At 41.9% G+C, this 18,996-nt stretch overlaps 2 protein-coding genes across 7 annotated transcripts in view; one reads left to right on the top strand and one right to left on the bottom strand.

Annotated features, from left to right (window-relative positions):
* Window positions 1-1,873, bottom strand: part of LOC125893127 (nectin-2-like) — a 96,967-nt gene extending 95,094 nt beyond the window's left edge. For both annotated transcript variants that reach the window (XM_049583659.1, XM_049583658.1), the window contains exon 1: window positions 1,421-1,873. In XM_049583659.1, the coding sequence (XP_049439616.1) occupies window positions 1,421-1,508 (88 nt within the window). In that variant the 5' untranslated portion in view covers window positions 1,509-1,873. The remainder of the gene's footprint in view (window positions 1-1,420) is intronic.
* g6fl (g6f-like) lies at window positions 1,267-18,976 on the top strand. 5 transcript variants are annotated; one of them, XM_049583660.1, is made up of 12 exons: window positions 1,267-1,296; window positions 4,478-4,556; window positions 6,075-6,404; window positions 8,737-9,003; window positions 9,322-9,357; window positions 9,699-10,034; window positions 13,913-14,179; window positions 17,180-17,296; window positions 17,497-17,570; window positions 17,844-17,870; window positions 18,244-18,290; window positions 18,604-18,976. In XM_049583660.1, exons 2-12 carry the CDS (start codon window positions 4,484-4,486, stop codon window positions 18,608-18,610), a joined length of 1,581 nt encoding a protein of 526 aa, XP_049439617.1. In that variant the 5' UTR covers window positions 1,267-1,296; window positions 4,478-4,483; the 3' UTR covers window positions 18,611-18,976. The 5 variants fall into 5 exon arrangements, 2 of the variants coding, with proteins under 2 accessions (XP_049439617.1, XP_049439618.1); XR_007449838.1 differs by lacking the exons at window positions 1,267-1,296; window positions 17,180-17,296; window positions 18,604-18,976 and adding an exon at window positions 16,172-16,240 and having other exon boundaries at window positions 4,408-4,556; window positions 18,244-18,264; XM_049583661.1 differs by lacking the exons at window positions 1,267-1,296; window positions 13,913-14,179; window positions 17,180-17,296 and having other exon boundaries at window positions 4,408-4,556.
* The last annotated feature ends 20 nt before the right edge of the window (window positions 18,977-18,996 follow it).

Genomic DNA, 18,996 nt, shown 5'->3' with positions numbered 1-18,996 from the left:
AGAGAAGTGAAAAAACTTCCAGCTCTGCAGTTGCAGCTAAAGTTGCACAGCTTCACTACTACCCAAAAGAGGGTCAGAGGTTTCCTCTGAAAAAACAAGTTAAATGAAAGAAAACTAAAAGCAGTGTTTTTGCTTGTAGTGCCTTGCGTTTTTCTTAGCTCATAAATATGTAAAACCTTTTGTTTTGTTTTCCCCCACTTTCCTCCCTCCCCAAAGAGCACTTCATGCTCAGTAAAATGAAATTGGACAAAAAAGGTCCACTGCATGAATAAGTCAGAGGAGTGACTATGCTTATGAGTTGTGATTAAAACAACACCACAATCAACTATGTTACTGTACACTACTGAAAATGTATACAGCGGCTGTGCCAGAGCGTTAGATCTAGTCCTACATTCTTGCCCCAATTACTGCACTAAACAAATAGCTGGGCTAGCAAGGAGGCAGAAAAAATGTTGAACTGGTTTCATGCCACACGCATTCATATGTTAATGGGTTAACTGCATGCCAGGAATGTTTTCTCGTGTTTGTGGGCCTGCTGGCTGTGGCTGTCATACCTATAGGCTACCTGGGCTCAAGTGTACTAGAAAGACCTGAATAATTAGCCTGTGGGAACAGGTTGTCTGGGAGGGAGGGGTGGCCAGTTACCTTGTTTCAAGTAAAAGCAACAATGAAGGCCTACACTGGGAGTGGCTCACAAAATGAAAGCTATGCAAAAGTTACAACCTATAAAAAGGAAGTCATGGATGGTTAAGGGATTTATCATCTGTGTAAATGATTAAGTGTCAAGTTGATGCCCCCTTCTGTTACTCTCCGTGTACATTAAGACCTGTTTCCAGTCCCATTTTTCTCAGCTGAAGTGTAACTAATAGAAGATGATGTGTGGACAGAGAGAAGAAAAGGAGCAGGGGGACGTTGAGGAGGAGAAGGGTGGCTTCGGGGGAAAGAGTACCAAGGACAGACTGGAGCAGTGACTCAGTTTAAAAAGAGAAAAGGACACCTACTACAGAGCCCAGCAGCAGGCACCTGCGAAAAACACCTTGCTCTCCACAGAGCCACACCTTATGAAAACTAAACATGGCGTTGAGTCACCGACCGAAACTCGGGTCAAAGAGCGATACAGATTGCTCATGAGCGATAACACGGGAAGAATGAGGAAAATGAAAAGACATTAGTTTGAAAATCTTATTTCATGTAAATGTAGTCAAAAATTTTAAAGGTTTCAGCTGAACACCTCGTCTGTACAGCGACTGAGGAAATCACCTGCCGGATTTTCTGCTCCTGTCACCGCCCTGACAGGTGGTAGTCAGGTTTAAATTTATCTCCTCTTCAATTATTAAAGCTCTGAGAAAGAAATGAAAGGCAGTATGCTGCTCACAACCAGCTGGACATTATTAAGTTTTTATAAGTGGTCATTTCTTACCGTGTTGAAGAAGTATCGACGCGACCAAGCAGAGCAGTCCGATCATTTTTGAGCAGTCATGCCAATTTCGGGCGTCATGTCTCGCCATGGTCGATTACGGTCCCCTTTATGACACGAGGCACGCAGTCTCTCCGGGAGAAATGTACAAATGGAAACCTTCAGACGCGGTTTAGTTTCTGTGTAGACGCGCACTCACTCAAGGCGAAATAAACTTGTTTGGCTACAGGACAGGGAGGGAGTCCGACAGAGATTTCTTGTGTCAAGTGTCCCCTCACTGCGACTTAAAGACAGAGTCTGCTAAAATTAATGGAAAAATCCTTGTGAATTCGTCCCGGCAGCGCACAGGTGAATATTTCCTCCAGCTGGTGGATGTAATGAAGTGCTCGCGCTCTCTCCACTCCAACAACTAGTTCCTCTGAGCGCGCGGCTGTCCGACTGTGTGTGACTGACTGGGTGATGTCATCAGGCTGAGAGGCGTCACAGCCCTGCTTCCCAAAAACCAATTAGGACCGGCGATGGCGGGGGGGGGGTCTGGGAGCAACTTGTTGAAATCACCTAAAAGATTTTTCCTTGCAACTTGTACCGAGATGGCCTTTAAAGTGCGCAGCAGGTTGTCACTGTGATTCCTGTCGTGCGTGGAAATGATCCAAAAGCGAGATTCATATCTAGGAATATCCCTATATGGCGATATTTTTCATGCTCCAACAGCTGAGAACAATCTGCTCACTCACTCTCAGTATTACCTCAAAGTACTCTTGATCAAATTGCATCCGCTCCTCTAAATGCATACAATTAAATCATCAGTAATTTATATCTTCACTAATTGCAGAAGAGCGGCATTTAACCTTTAAAAACAACGTAAAGTTACTACACAATTTATCACCCGGGTCGGTCTTGATACGTGGAAACAGATGATTCTTACGCCCTCTGCTGTTCGCTTCTGCGCACACTCACCAGAGAGATTAGCTCATCTAAACTCCAGCACAGCAGATGCCAAAATCAATAAACATTCATTAATGAACGGCAAAATACAAATCCAGTGGCAGTCAGCAAAATCAAATCAAGAGGAAACAGCTTCTCATGTATCTATTTGGAGACTCGAGCAGACTCTCTTGTTGATGAGATTTTTTTTCCTTCTTCCACAAAATAACTTCCAATTCATTTTTGCCCTATTTTCCTCAGAGGCAGGGTGCATACTAGCATAGCGAAGGCATTATCTGGTTTAGGTCTAATCCCTATACCCAAGTGTTTTACAGCCAATGTAATTACATCTCCATAAGTCCCACAGTTTAAACCGTGCTGCTTGGTTCCTTCTGTTTTGTTCCATTTCCAGATTTCCCTCCAGTGTCACCCTCTTATTTTCAGACTGAATTTCTGAAGATGCTGATACTGATCAGAGGTCAAATTCTGCACACCAGAAGATAAAAAAACAAAAACAAATTACCAGCTGAAATATGTTCCTCTTTTGGAGATTTGTGTCTTCAAAGAGACAGGAGGGGTTTCATTTTCTTTTCCACTCCTTGCCCACTGTAAATCCAGAGACTGTGCAAGCAGTCTGCTGTGCAAAGACAGCAGCTGTGGGTTTTAAATGCCAACGATACTTTGCATAGCCATATTTTAATTTGCAGCCGTCCTCTGGCCCTGTAGCTGAAATGTTTGAGCACCGGCACAGTCAGAGAAAAGTGTGCAGGGACCACCCGTACGACCACTGCTGCCACTAAATCCTATGCATTCATGATAGAATAAGGAGCTTTAAAGGAAACGGCCACCAAATGGAGGAGTTCATTCCTTTTCCTTCCCAAACTCATCCATTTTTCATACCCATACCAAATCGACCTTCACACCTTCCACTTTCCAGCTACCACCCACTTTACTCACACAGTGCACCACCTCTTTTATTCCTCTCCACCTCACACCCCTTACACCTTCCCTTCGTTTACACTTCACTTTCCTCCTCATTCCTCCCCCCTTCTCTCCCTCCCTCTCTCCCTCTTTCCGTGTCATTCGATTTCCTTTGTCCACTCGTCCTTCACTCCTTGCTGTTATTCATCCTGTCCTCCATCCTCGTGCTCTCCGGGGGTCTGTGGCAGTGATAATGAAGCGCATAGTTAACAGATATTAGCTCATTGGCAGTGGATTCATTAGACAGAGCCAAGGCTTATGGTGATTATTTACCCATAGAGGAGGAGCCACAGGATCAGTACCATGCTCTGTGTCAGCAGCCACAGGCTTCTTTGAAGTCACACTGTCTCTGTTCCCTTGCAGCACTCTCACACTTCTCCTCTCCCCGGGTTTTCTCATTCTGTCTGAGCACCTCTCCCTCCACACTTCTCCCTCCTTGCTGCTTTCCCATTTTTTTTCTTTCCCTGTCATTAGACACCCACAATACATATCTGCGTTCTCTCCCTCTCCCTCTCTTTTGCTATCTCTCTTCGCCGCCCCCATTCACCCAATGGTAATTATGGAAAAATCTGTAATAGTGCTCAGAGGAGCTGATAATACCTTTAGCTTAATTAAAGACATTTATGGGATGTAAAGACATGTAGCCTAGGGGTTGCTGTGCACCCACACTAACCCAAACTCTTTATTTCTCGCTTTTTCATCTCCCTCAATCCCTCGCTTTCTGCTATTCTTATCGTTTTCTCTATTTCACACACACATTGTGAAACACACCAGTACATGCTCATTCCTTTTGTCAGACTGGATGTTAGGGTCAGAAGTTCTGTAACTAATTACCCAGAAGTTCGACACCAAAGTGTTGTGAAACATTGTAGGCCTACATTATGGTGTAAGGCTTGTGTGGGGTTAGGGTAGTGCCAGTATATCAGCCTCAAACACACACATACACTCACTGGTGATAATGACAGTCTTTTCCTTTCGATTATTCCAGTGTTGGCCACATCCTGTTGGGCTGAAAGATGCGCAGCAAACTTGTTAACATGTCAGTCAGGGACACCAGGAAAGCGAACAATACTTGGTGTTCTGGAGTGTACTTAGAAAGGTCACAGTGTTGGAGAGACAGCTGGTGCAGTGAGTTTTTTTTCTCTTTTCTTTCAGTGTGTGATGGAGTCTGGTTTTCTCGCCGTTATTCTTGTCTCCTCTTTTGCAGTGAATTCCTCTCACTCTGCCATCACAGGTACGAAATACTTTCTGTGATATTTGCAAAAAAATTCCTAAACTGATCTTGCTGGGGAGTTGTTAGAGAGGAAACAGGGATGAACCTGTTTCCTCCATATTTATTGGCTTTCATATGACCTTTAGAAAATAGGTTCACATTTTTTTAAAGTCTGTCCTAAAACAACACGTCCATATATGAACTGAAAGGGTTGTCAGTCGATGTAATCCACAATACCTCTTCTGTGTATGATGCATTTTAAATACATTTGAAGCTAATATGATGCTTAAAAACATAAATCAAATAGTCTTGTTCCAAAGTTAGTCTTCTTTCTACAAAGTTCTCTCTTTTTGTTTCAATATATCTGCCACAGCTCAACAAAGATATGCTGCCCAGGGAAACAGAAAGATGGCATTTGGTACAAAAGAGACTGTAACATCGGAATATACCCATTAGATTTGACTCTGACTGCTGAGACCTCATATAATCTTCAGCAAAACTCTAGAGGTCTTCTTTTACACTGAAATAGGAATGTGGATTTTGTCTCCCATCAATTACACTGAAATTGCTTTTGGAGGAGATCTATTTGTGGACAGTATGGAAAGAAGAAACAATCACAGGGACCTGTAACCATTTCAATGTATATGGGCATGTGTGTTTTAAAAGGTACAGTGTGTCGGATTTCGGAGGATATACTGGCAGAAATGGAATTTAATTTGATAAGTATGTTTCTTCAGTGTATCATCACCTGAAAATAAGAAATGTGTTTTTGTTACCTGAGAATGAGCCATTTATATCTACATCTGTCATGCAGTCCACCGTGATGCATCACCATGTTTCTACAGTAGCCCAGAACAGACAAACCAAACACTGGCTCTAGATGAGGCCATTCACATTTTTGCATTTTCACGTTGTTCTTAGTTGCTAGCAGCCCCTCTGCAACAATCAGCATCAGAGATACACTAATTTGTAATGTGAAATTTTGTGTCACTGGTTTAAATCACCAGGGCTGTTTTGTTTTCAAGTGGAAGGAACCTCTGCAGACAATAATAATAATAATGCTCATGATCAGAAATAAAGTGAGCACAGCACACATTAAGTTATCAGAGAAAAAAAAAGAGCATACATAGCAGCCTGTCTGCAACAAGCCAAACAGCTTAGGAAAAACATTGATTTGTTGTCAGTGTTTTTACCTGTTTAAATCACCTGGTCAATTTTGGATAGTAAGAGACCTCTGTGGATAATTCAAGTCTAGATTAAAAACCTCCTGAGCAATGAACACTGAAAGAATTCTAACCGGGAGAAGTTTCAGCTGTTTGCAGTCTGTGATCCTCTCTGCTAGATGACACTAAATCCCTCTAAATCTTACACACTGCTCCTTTCAGACAGACTGGAAAGCATGTGAACCCATACTTCCAGAACAAGATAAAAACAGATATCAGCACTGTCGTAGAAGTGTAGAATTTTAGGGCTTTCCAAAAGACTCGCCTGAGTAACTCACCGGTTATAACGCTTGAGTTTCTGTCATCTCTTCCTCAGACTGGGAAGATGTTGTGGTGGCGAGAGAGGGCATGCCTACCACCTTGGTCTGCACTGATACAGTCAGGGGTGCCGTGGCCATTAACTGGATGGTGAAGTCACTTGGTGCGGATGATTTGAAACTGGTTCTCTCAGCCAGCGAAACTAACGAGTTCTCGGGTGGTGCCTCGAGGGCATCCATGCAGTTGAGTGACCCTAACTTTCAAGACACAGGGGTTTTCTCTCTGTCCTTAGTTCCCACAATGGAGGACATTGGTCTCTACTCATGCTTGATTAAGCAACAAGAGAGGAAACTGAAGGAGAAGATTATCCTCTTAGCCATCCTTACAGGTAGGAGAATCAACAGGTACATGTCAGATTTGTACACCACCTGTACCCCATAGGAATATTTCGACACTATACATTATTAGTTTGTACAGCACTCATATCTCTATATTATCTATTTAAATATTTATTCACATTAGTTTTTTATTATCATTTAAGTGAGATCTTTATACTTTTTAAAGAAATTTTACAGTCCTCTAAATCTCTCTATGAGGCTTCTTGTGAAATGTTACATAACTCTAACCAACTAATTATTTGCTTGATTGCCAAATTAATGAGAATCCATAACCAAGAAATTACTTTTGCCACACTTCATTTCCATTTCTTGCAGTGGTGAGAAGTTACAAAGTGCATTTACTCAAGTGCTGCACTTAAGTACAATTTTGAGGTTGCACTTGAGTATTTCTATTTTATGCTACATTAAATTTCAACCACTACAGTTCAGAAGTTAATGTTTTACTTTTTACTCCACTACATTTTATTGGATAGGTTAAGTTACTTATTGCTCCGCAGATCAATATTTTACATCCAAACCACATGATCATCTTATAAAAGCTAAAACCTACGCAGCTCTTAACATGTTATTTCATCACCAATGACAATCCATCAATAGACTTAATTTTTTTTAACATGAAACTCTTGCTGGAAACATGGAAAGATGGTATTTTTTTATATATGTAAAACTGGACTGTATATGCAGTACAAACACACAAATACCTCTGGAAATGGTGAAGAAAAGGGCTGTCACATTTGCTTTTGCTCAAGAGGTACAAAATCTAGTGCACTACACTGTCCTGGACCAATAAATGCTACTGTGTGTGAGTGACGTAATCCAAGCTTTGATATTTTTGCCACAGGAAACAATATGGCAGCCAGTTCATAACAAGCTGTGCATTCCAATACCCATACTACCATACTTTATAGTATGCCAGAAAAAAAATTCAGTATGTCCCAACACGAAGTAGGTGAAATGCAGTATGCCTAAAATACCAAGATGTTCTACTACATCTGGTCACATTTTGCAGTATGTAAGAGAGCATGCTTTTCTGGCTATTCTGACCCACCATCCTCTGTGTAGTGGGCAGTTCCTCATGTTGACTGAGCCTCAAACAGATGTTGGCTTGAAAGCGGATTGACAGCCGTCAGAAGTCCCAATGACGGATAACAGCGCATACAAGTGACTGATGACCAGTCAAATAGTAATAATGGGAATATTGATTTTTTAAGTGAACAAAATAATCAGAAATGTTGCAAACAACAAAAGGACATAACTATGAAAATAACAACGGCAGAGATCTGCAAATGTAATTTCACTGTCACAAATCTGTGCAGTCATAACTTTAATGTTGAAGTGCATACATTGCAAAGTAACCACAGCAGAGCCCCTTAGGTTGATCTCCACCTCTGGTGAAGTTGCTGAGTGATGTTAATTTATCTCCAAGGTAATGGGTATAAAAGCAAGAGGGTCAAAGTTCAGGATGTCATGCAATGAGACAGTAGTACGTCTCTATTGTGTGCATAGTGCATGCAACAGTACATACTTTTTAAGGGCAGCTGAAGCACCTACTAAAACTAAAAAGAAAAAGTATGTGATTTGGAATGCACCCAAACAGTCTGGATTCAAGCTAAAATATGTTTCTGAAAACATTTGAGGCGAGAAAATGACGACGCAGAAACAGAATCTTGGTTCATATTTTGTCAGCATTGCTTAGTTTTACATTTGGGCTCAGTATTTTCTGTTTAAATAATACAGGAAACAGTATGGCACCCACCCAACGGTGCACTAAAACATGTTTCTTAAGACATTTCAGATGACAAATAGGCAATATAGAAACAGAATCTTGGTTTATATTTTATTCAGAACTGCTTCCTTTTATCATTTAAACTAAAAAGAGTTTGGTCTGCATTTGAGGGAACAGGGGTGGGTTTTTCTCTTGATCTGCTTCTTTAATCTTTGTGTAGGTACAATCTGTAGTTTACACAACCACCATAGAGCCAATAAAAATCCGCCTTGAGCTGAGAAATGAGCAGGGAGATCTCAGTACTGGTCAGATGGAGGAAAGTTCACCACAGCTCATTTACACATATTACCCACACTGTAATGAAACAGAGCTGGTTGAAAATCTGCATAGTATCCCTTAAAAGGGTCTCTTGTGCATAGTGAGCACTTTCACTTTTTCTACTTTAAGTATATTTTGCTGGTGATCCTGATCTGCTTCTACAAAAATAAAAATGAACTGTTGAACATTTACTTGTGATGGAATACTTACATTGTAGTATTGCAACTTTTACTGAGTAAAACATTTTAAAATCTCTTCCACCCCTCCCTCATCTCCAGTGACGGTTGTCCCTGCTGCACCCATTCCTCAGCAAAGCACCCTGCGGCTGATTGCTTGTGTTAATCCTCCCTCTGCCGTCAAAAAGATCACCTGGGCAGCACCTGGCGGCATTCCCATAAAGAGCGAGAAGAAGCCAAACACAGGCACAGTGGCCAAACTGCCACAGGTCCAGAACAGTGACAATGGGGCTTATGTTTGTATGGTCCACCCTTGGGGTAACAGCAGCAGCGCTCTTTTCCCCTTCAACGTGGAGGTGACTGTTGATGGTGAGACTGATTTGAGAGAGAGAAAAGCAAAAGCGTTGAGGAATTGAGTGCATTTATTGTTGCTTTTGTTGATGGTATGAGTGGGCATCCGTGCTTGAAACTCTAGCAGCAGCATTATTTATTTAAGCATCCTGTAGCTACATTTCTTCAAAGTATTTACTTTTATAGACCAGTTTCAAGCTTCAAAAGTCTACTGTAGATCTGCACTAAAATTCAGCCAGTCCTCCTGTGAATATTATAGTTGCTACATTTATGTATTATTCATTATTTGCTTTCTGCCCCCACTCCCCCACCCCCTTGCTTCCCTTCTCTCCACAGCTGACAATGTGGCCTCATTCACCAGTATAACACATGGTGAGTGACTTTGTAACACAAGCAGTCTCAAAGTCCTGTGTCAGCAGCTTGCTAATCAGGCAGAGCAGAATGCAAGACCAACTGAGGAAGTAACTCTCAGCATATAAGAACGTAATCCCCATTGTTGTAGGAATTTTCCTCCTATCTCCATTTCCCTACTCTCTTACTATTCTGTTTACTCTATCTGTCTTCACCTCTCTTCATTCGCTCTCTTTTCATTCTGAATTCCCTGTCTATATGTCTGCTTGCACTGTTATGTCTTCATATCTGGCTTTCTCACTGTCTCATCCATTTTATCATTCTGGTTTCTCTTGTCTGTCTTCTCCCCTCCTTGCCTGCAGAAAGCGAAGTCTCCACTGCCACTCAGGCTCAGACCCCTTTCCTCATGACCTGTCCTGGTGTTGTGGGAGACTTTGTCAGGCTGCACTGGCTACCTCCAGACAGGAAGAGGGGCACTGATATGAAGTTGGTGTATGAGTACGACCGCTGGAGGGATTCCACCATTTTAACAGCGCACAGCAAGAAACTCATGCTTGCCGGCCCACCCTATAACGCAGAGGCTGGGAGCTTCGCCTTTCTGCTCACTCCTGGGTTGCAAGATGGAGGCCTCTATGTCTGTGACGTGTTCCAAAATGACAACGCCTTCAGCAACAGGGTCACACTGAGCGTGCTGAAAGGTACGAAACACGGTCAAGAGGAGTAGAAAGACAAGGGGGAGGTGGATTAGGAGGAACACAATAAAGGGCAGGGATGGATTTATGAGACAAGTGGTGTCACTTTTATAATAACCTTGTGTATTTGTGTTAAATGACATAACATTTTGTGGATGCTGTTATGCAAAGCAGCTGTGATGAAAGGAGTTGACAAATCAAAGGGAAAACCAACATGAAATGTCTTAGTAAGGTGCTGAGCCATCAGGAGCCTCCAGAGGAGCTTTTATGCTCCAAGTCTTTTGCTGTAGAGATTGAACATCACTCTTCCAACAGATTATCTCTCATGTGATGTTTGAATCATGAAATATTCCATAGGCGTTTGTCCGGGTTGACATATGGTGACTGCAACAGCCACAAGATGTGACTGACTAACAGCATTATCATACTCATCAAATCATTTAGTGACCAGTCATGAGCTGGTTGGAGGCATCTGTATTTGTAAAGTTTCTCCACAGTTTTATTTATTTCTATTTTTTTCCTATAATTTGTTACTTATCTATACTTTATCTAAAGGTATATTTTGAAAGTTTGGATAAAAATCTTATTTGCTATCTCACCGAGAGTTAGATAAGCAGACGGATACCTCTCTCATGTCTGTGCTGTAAGGAAGTAATTAGCTTAGCTTAGAGAGAGGAAGAGTTGGATTCTGCCGGAGCAAATTAGTTTTTAATCAGAAGTGTTTATAGTTGCTCAGAACACTGACACAAAAGCTGTCATAAGTTGAGTTTACAGCCAAGTGTAACGCAAATTTTAACTGAATTTTCAGAAAATCTGCAACAGAAAATGAGATAAGCAGTAGGTGAACTAATTCTCCAGTCAGGTGCCTCTGCAGAGGAGGGCACAACGAGATGATGTAGTTAAAAGATCGCCAGTCAAACCTCGAATTATTAAAAAACAATGGATGTATAATAACATAGGGCACACTGGACAATGGATAATATCACAGCTACGTGCTCTTGGTGGAGTTCTGTGTGCATAGTGCGGTAAAAGCCATCCAAAGACGATGAGGAGGATTTGCAGTAGCCTTTGCAATGACAACATGACTGTACATCATCAATCAGTTTCCATTGCACTTAGTCACACTTGCCTCATGAGCACCAACTTTTCCACCTCCCTCAAGCTTAAAAACTTTTTGCCATATCTCAATTTTTTTTACAATTTCCAGTGTTTCCTCTTAGGTTTTTTATGCCCAAATTGAAAATGTGCATAAAAATAGGTGGATGAAAACGCACCTACAGAGAGGGCGAGATGTGATATCATTTAATTACGGGGATGGGGCATATTTTAAGGCAATCTCTTCTGCGGGGCATCCGTGGTGGTGAACTCATGAAGACACATGAAAAGTGAAGGAAATAATTGGGCCAACAATGAAAAAAGAGAGAGAGAATTCAAGTCCTGCCTTCTTTCTCCCGTCCGCACAGCAGGCAAATCACAAAATTGTAGGTTTCTGAAAGTTGCACAATTGGTGGGACACTGACTCTCTGTTGGTTGCCTGGCAACCTCACTGTGACAACAAGACTCCAAAAGTCACTTTATCCTCTTTAGACATAACACGCTCCCAATTTTTTGCATTTCTGCTTGTGTGTGGATTAACACATGAGACATAACTGAGGAGTGACATCTGTACACTGGGCCATGTCAGGCGAGCTGTTTCCCACTGCTTCCAGTCTTTATGCTAAGCTAAGCTAATTGCCCTCTGGCTCCAGCTCCAGACTTGGTGTGCATGTAGATATGAGAGTGACTGTTAAATTAGTCTTTATAATCTGAGCAGTGTACAAGAAAGTGCCAAAATAAGCAGAAGAAGGTGACACAGTGAATACAGAAACCTCTCTATAGAAGCATTTACTCTGCTGATGTGCCCTTAACCCTCATCCTATCAACATATTTAACATACAAGGACTACTGACAAGAATAAACTACTGTTAAGACACAACCATCATGGGAAAATGTAAAACATATGTACTTTTCTTCACCACAAATTGCAGCTTTTATCTCAAGTATAAGTATTTGGTATATTTTAGTTTTCAGTAAGTTCAAGTAAACATGATTTGTGTTACAGTATATACACCACCAAAAAAGAATTGTAATAAACCCACAGTCATTCAAACTTCTTTGTGTTTCGCTACAAAATTAGACAGAGACATTGGTTTCAGTGTGACCCTCTGTTAAAATAAAGGCTAAATTAGTGTAATTCAAGTTTTGAATTTCCAATGTGTACATGAAAAATGAATGGTGTTTAAATAGAACTGTGAACACATGCTACAGGCAGTTATAGTACAAGATTTGGTTCATGCTCTGCTCAAGGCATACTGGCAGGTGACAGGAGGAGCAAACATTCGCTACCTTGCTGTCTGTTTTGGGAGCAAAGGGAACACCTTTTTACAAGTAGATTTTGCAGGAGAATATTGTTCTTGATTTGATCAGCTGAATTTAATAGTCATAAAACATTCTATTATGAAATTATCATCATGCTGCTTTAGAGAAGAGCAGCGTTTAGGGTCATCAACAGAGCACATGAGAAAATCTGTGTCTGCTGCATCGAAAGTCCCATCTGTTAAGGTGAATTTTGAGATTTTCGGCTTTTGCGTTCATAACATGTCTTTTTTCGGACTAATGGGAGGAATATGTCCTGCAAACTGCATTGGCTGCCTTTGACTGGCACCCAACACATTGGTACTTTTAAAAAGTACTAATTTAAACAGAGGCAGAAAACAATGATATAAAGTCATTAGGAACAAATTAATTGACAAAGTTGTTAAAAATTTTGATGATAGAACAAAGCATCTGTGAGATATGACAAAAAGTATACCTCTAGGGTCTGCGGTACTCCAGTTGGTAGAATGAGGGTTAAGCAAGATAGCTCCCAGTGTATTATTCTCACAGATCATACACTGAGGAATAAGCACGATTTTAAGCAAATTTCCTACAGCTATTAGTAAAATGTGACATTATTAAATGCGAACATTTACAATATTGCTCATGAAAAGGAACATTTGCTGGATTCATAAATTTAAAGAGGAACACCTGTTGATTTTAATGTGAGAGCCTTGAGGAGGTTTCAACCTTTGCAGAGTACATTTGCACCCACACAGGCAAAACCCAACACGCACACATGCACGTACAATGCCCTGTCATGGAGGCCTTGGAAGACTTTACTAATCACAGTCCCACTGGCATCCATCACAGCCGCCCAGACATGACCAGCCAATCCGTCACTGTCACTGTCACCCTGCTTCACGCATCTGCATCCCTCATACACACACACGTACACATCCACCCACACACTAATCATGTGACGCATATATTTTTACCCCACCTCATTATAAGTATCATTATGTATGATTATACCTGCTGCCCTCCCACCAAGGCTGTATGTGGCCCACACTGATCACACTAATCAAGGCTGAAATGTGCGTGTTTTTATGTGTGTGTCTGTGTTGGGGGGGGTCTGTGGAGCTTGATTACACCCAGATGGATCCTCATTTCACTTTGATGAGACACTAAGCATCAGTCACAGTCAACCAATGCATTAGCAGCAAATCACTTTAATGAATATATATTATTTTGACCCCTCTCTGAATTGTTCTTTGTTTTTCATATCACTCTCCCCTCACCCAATTACTCTCTGTCTGTCCTTGGCCTTTTCTATATTCACACACTACCCTTTAACTCACTTTCTCGTCCTGCCTCACTCCTTTCTCTTCCCTCCCGCCTGTCTTTTTCACTTACTCATCCTTCCTTCGATTTCTTTTCATTTGTTTCATGCGTCTGTAACATTTTCTCTCCCTTATCCTCCTACACTCCTCTTCCCTCCCCCTTGCCTCTCTGCATCACATCCACAGTTAAAATCAGCTATTCCTCCTCAAAGCTGGAATTGGGGTGCCTGTACTCAGAGCGGTCTCAGGTCCAAAGTGCTGTTTGGAAGTACCAGAATAAGAGTCGCCGGCTAGAGTTGTTTAGCAACCGCCCTGGCAGCATTACCACCACTCTGGCCTTACCCATCACCCCTGACACAGCCGGGAACTACACCTGCATCCTACGGCTGAAAAATGGCCGGACCGTCTGGGCAACGCAAGCTGTCACACTGCCCCATGAACCTGAGAAGGATGGTATGGTATAACAAAGACTGGTCTGTTTGCTGATTTTCTATATCAACGCTATACTACTTTATTTGCACATGATTCCTGGCAGACTTCCTGTCAGCTCAGTGGAGATAATGAACCATGAATGTGGAAGATTCTCGAATATGTGCTCTGTGAAGCGTTCTGCGGTGAATTCAAGCCAACCACAGGTCAATTCATCTGCCAGGAAGCCCACGGTTTACGAAAGGAAAAAGCTTCTGACAGATACCATATGTTATGCTTTCTTAATGCAGTTGAAAAGGTCACAGGTCAAGACTTCTGTAAGGTTGTGATTTGCAGATAATATCCAGCAGGAATAACTCGGTCCATTTACGTGCCCATTTTTATGAGAAATCCACCATAGTTGTAAAACTCCGCTTTTTTTTCTGAAATATAAAACTTAAAGGCTATCGTTTTTCTCATCACACTCACCCAGCTGATATGCGAATATAAGAAGACAGGACCTTAGGACATCTCTCCCCGCAAAAACTAAATTATTCAGGCTTATTGTATTGGTGGCTGTGGGGGAGCACAGGAGGATGTGACAGTTGAATGGATCCCTCAGCAGAGATGAGTTCACTCCCCATACCCCAATACATCACTTGGGTTGAGGGGCCCAGAGCTCATCACGATGCATGCTGATGGTAAGGCTATAAGAGTAATGGAAATGGAGGAAAGAGTGAGAAGGTGATAAAGATAGGGAGCTGCAAGATTTCGCCTGATTGGAGAGGTTGGATCAGAAAAAAAATATATAGTCGGGGCTGAATTTGTCCAGTGGAACATGAGGAATTTATACTGAGCAGAGTGAGAAGTTCAGATAATGTGAGTGTTGGATGACCTACATTTACACTGCTGAAAAGTGACAGGTTGCACAAATGCTGCAATAATGCAAGATAGCTCCAAAATTCTTGGTTATTAATGAATAGTATGACAATAAGCAGTGACAGTTAAATGCTTATAAATAGTTCTAATGAGGAGGCATCCAGAGATAGTGAGATTTGGCACAGGGCTGGCTCTAAGAACAAACTGAAACAACTTTTTAGTTCACTGAAAATGGCCAAATAACCAATACAACAAGTGATATATAAACACACACACACACACACACACACACATATACATATATATATATATATATATATATAATTTGGAGATATATTATGCGCTGTAAGCCAAATCTAAATATATAGTGCCTGTTGTAGAAGTAAAAAAAAATCCTGAATAATAGAAATCCTTTCAGCAGTGGCACAGTTCAGAGAATGCAAAATGGAAGCAATCATTGTGCTCTGCAGCACATAAAATACTTCAAATGTCAGGGATGTTCTGCAATCATTTGCTATCCTGAGTTGGCCCATCATTTGCAAAGCATTCAAGCAGTTCTTTGGTCTGCCTTCTATCAGCCATCCTCCTCTACAATCGCTCTGATATAATTCACCCCTTACGTCATTTGAGATGAAATAAACGAGGTAGGGAAGAAGTGCCAAATTAAAGGAAAGGAGAAGGTGAGATAGAGAAAGATGAGAAAAAAGGTGGAGAGAGTGACGAAAAGAGAGAAAGAAAAGATGCCGTTGTGAGAAACTGGGAGCATTTATGCCGTACTTCGCTGCACTCAATTACCATAATTCATGCGTTAAAGCTGGCACACAGAACAGTGCAGGTCAGTCTCGGGGTCAGTGCTCACTACAGTATTCCATTAGCAACCTCGACACATAGGCCTATTCACCAATCAATTACACCTCACACAGCACATAATGATTGATCATTTTGAAGCCGGCTTAAAGCAGTGACACCAGTGCTGTGAGGTGAAGCCTTTACAAACAAAATCTGACGAGCTGTCTGAGTGAACTTTACTTTTGCCAGGTTTCTGTCCATCAGACAACCTCAAATTCCACACAGAGACACTGTATGATTTGTTTGTGTATTTTTGTAGTTCTGGAGTAACTTTTTCTATTTATCAGGTTTCTCTTTTGTAATCCAAAGATATCTGACAGATGTGATCGCTTTGTGCTCCATGAACAGTGAGCAGGCGGTGACACAACACTTGCTCAGGTACACTAAATTACAGCAGTCTCTGTGGAAACGAGCACCTCCCTCCTGCTTCTTGCGTCGCCCTGTGGCTGTGTTTTGCAAGGCTGATGTCATCCTCATTATGCAAACAAACCTGACAAGTCTGATAGCAAGCATGAGCTATTCTAACACAATTTGAATACAGTGAACAAATGGTTTGCTTATGTAATGTTTGTTATAATCAGGCCCACGCTTTCTATCCACCTGTTTACTGACACTGCATTGACAGGGTTTAGCTGAAAGACAGATATTTACATTGTTTGTCAGTTTGCCTGGAGGCAGTTTGTTGCAAGGTTCAGATGTCAAAGACAGTGTGCATGGAAAAGCCTCTCCTGGCATTCCCCACACTACACGCATAACTACATACATATTTAGATAACAAGTGAGGGAATAGGATTTGCAAAACTCAAACTACTTGGTATGGAAGTGGCATTTTGGAGGTTTTGTGTAGCCTAATGATCTGACAGCATCTGGTCTCTTTGATACGGGTGCTTTTCTTTTTCCCATCCACATTTCAAATTGACAGCGTTTACTGTCCAGACTGAGGGTCTGTCAGATCGATGTCTACCCAGCTGTCGTGCAGACTATTCACCCTGTATGACAGAGCCTGAATTTTTTCGCCCTCTTCCTCTGCACCCATTGTCTGTGACTGACAGCAGCATGATGCAAATGCATGTAACATGTTCAGGAAGACTCAACATATCTTTAAATCCATAGCTTGAAGTGTGGAGAAAAAGGTGGCCCCCTCTTAACTTGAACAAAAGAGCAAAGTGGAGAACAAATAGCAATGACTTCTCCTCATGTCATTTAACCAGACATGCTCATAGCTCCACAAATTATATATTAACACTGTTCTTGGAAACATTTGTGTTTTTTTTTTTTTTCGTCTTTACTCTGTCTCACTTTTTTTTTTTTATTTAGTCGAGATCGACACCCCCTCCCTGCTCCCTTCTCTCTCTGCTTTATTACTCCTGGTGCCCCTGGTTGCTGCGGCTGTCTGTGTGTTGCTATGGAGACAGAAACACATTTCTGATCGCGGTGAGTCTTCCGGCGTTTTCTTTTTTTTTTTCTGACAGCTTTTCATGTTCTGTCCATCTTTGGCCCCTGCCGGCTGCCACTGAGTGATGCGGGCCGTGACATCCTCTGGGGTTGTTGTAATGAATCTGCCCCCATGTCCCTCCCTTCCCTGTGCATTTGTGTGTGTCAGACTGTACTGGTAACTATTTCTCTGTTCTCAGGTATTGAGCAGTCCCTGTCTGTCCACTCGGGTGAAGCAGAGAACATCTATGAGAATCCTGAGGATGTCAGACAGGTGACGCATTCAGACGTTTTCAAAAACTAAAACACCCATGGATGAATTTCCTTGCTCTTTTTGCCCTCATCTTCCCCTCTAGTATTTAGCACTCCTTCTCTTCTCTTCTCTTTATGTTACTCCCACCCTCCCCTCTCCTATCTTGTCTCTGTTGTACACTTTTTTTGCTTTCCTCCTCTAATTTTGTTTTCCCCCTGATTTCCACTATCCTTCCTTTTCTGTCACTTGTTGTTCATTAAACCTGTTTTCTCTGCTCTCTTCCCTTCCCAACAGGCTCCCCCCCAGGGCTCAGTCTACATGGTGAGTTATTGTGTCGTCCTCCTGCGCACACCCTCAAAGGCATGGTGCATGTGTGTGTTTGTGAGGAGTTGTGACACACGCATCCACGAATGCATGCAGACTCTCACTCTATTGCCTCCTCCCTAAGCTGTCAGCAGATGTGTCTTCCCTCACACTTGCAGTCCTCTCCTCCAATCTGTCAGCCCTCTCTCAGATAAACCCATTGCCTATCAACTGTCACCCTTACATTAGTGGTATTAACAAATCAATCTCATTACACAGGGTACAGAGGGACATAAATCTGGCCTCAGTACCATGAGACTCTCTTTTTATCCTCCTCTTCACTGTTCCACTCTTCCCCTGCCTCCCTTCCCCCTTTCCCTCTTTATGCCAGGATCTGAAGCCAAGAGGAGAGGATGATGTCTATAAGGAACTGGAGCGGTAAGCAAAAAGCCTTGCATCACCTGTGTGTGCTTTTGTATGTTGAACTGTAGTGTGTGTGTGTGTGTGTGTGTGTGTGTGTATGTACTGTCACTCATCTGCCCCTCACACTCCTCTCACACTCACCAATAATGCTGGCCTGAACATCACTCTGACACTGTGGCATAATATCACGCCATGCGCTGACAGGCAGCGCTCCTTCGCCCGTGTGTTGTTGTTGCGTGGGCTGTCTGTGTTTGTGTTTAAGGAAGAATAAAAGAGACTGGGGGACGAGAGATTTTTGTGCGAGTTTGTCTTTGTGCTCTGTTTTCAGATACTAACAGTGTCAGAGCTGATCACCTACCCACATCTCATCCTCATCCAGCTGTCACATCCGCTCAGTTCCCAGCTGCAGCAGAAGGCCTTTATAAACAAAAGTAACAACTGAATGTCAGAGTTGGGATTTGAAGAAAAACTTCAATGCTTCAGGGAGATGCAGCTCAATTGTTTGAATGCTTTTTTTGTATCCTATGCTATCCCTCTTTATAGGTACTTTATTACTGATTTGCTTTGTAGTGGAGAGGATTCACACAAGAGTGTAAAATGTATCTCAAATGTGTTAAGGTTAATGTTATATTGTCTCTTATGTACTTAAACATTAGGTACTGTGCCAGTTGTCTTGTACTTCTATTGATATATGTATTTAAGTGTAGTATTTCTAAATAAA

This window comes from Epinephelus fuscoguttatus, linkage group LG8 (assembly GCF_011397635.1).
Source record: "Epinephelus fuscoguttatus linkage group LG8, E.fuscoguttatus.final_Chr_v1".
Taxonomy (NCBI): domain Eukaryota; kingdom Metazoa; phylum Chordata; class Actinopteri; order Perciformes; family Serranidae; genus Epinephelus; species Epinephelus fuscoguttatus.
The sequence above is the reverse complement of the archived record's forward strand: the minus strand, read 5'-3'. Positions and strand labels throughout refer to the sequence as shown.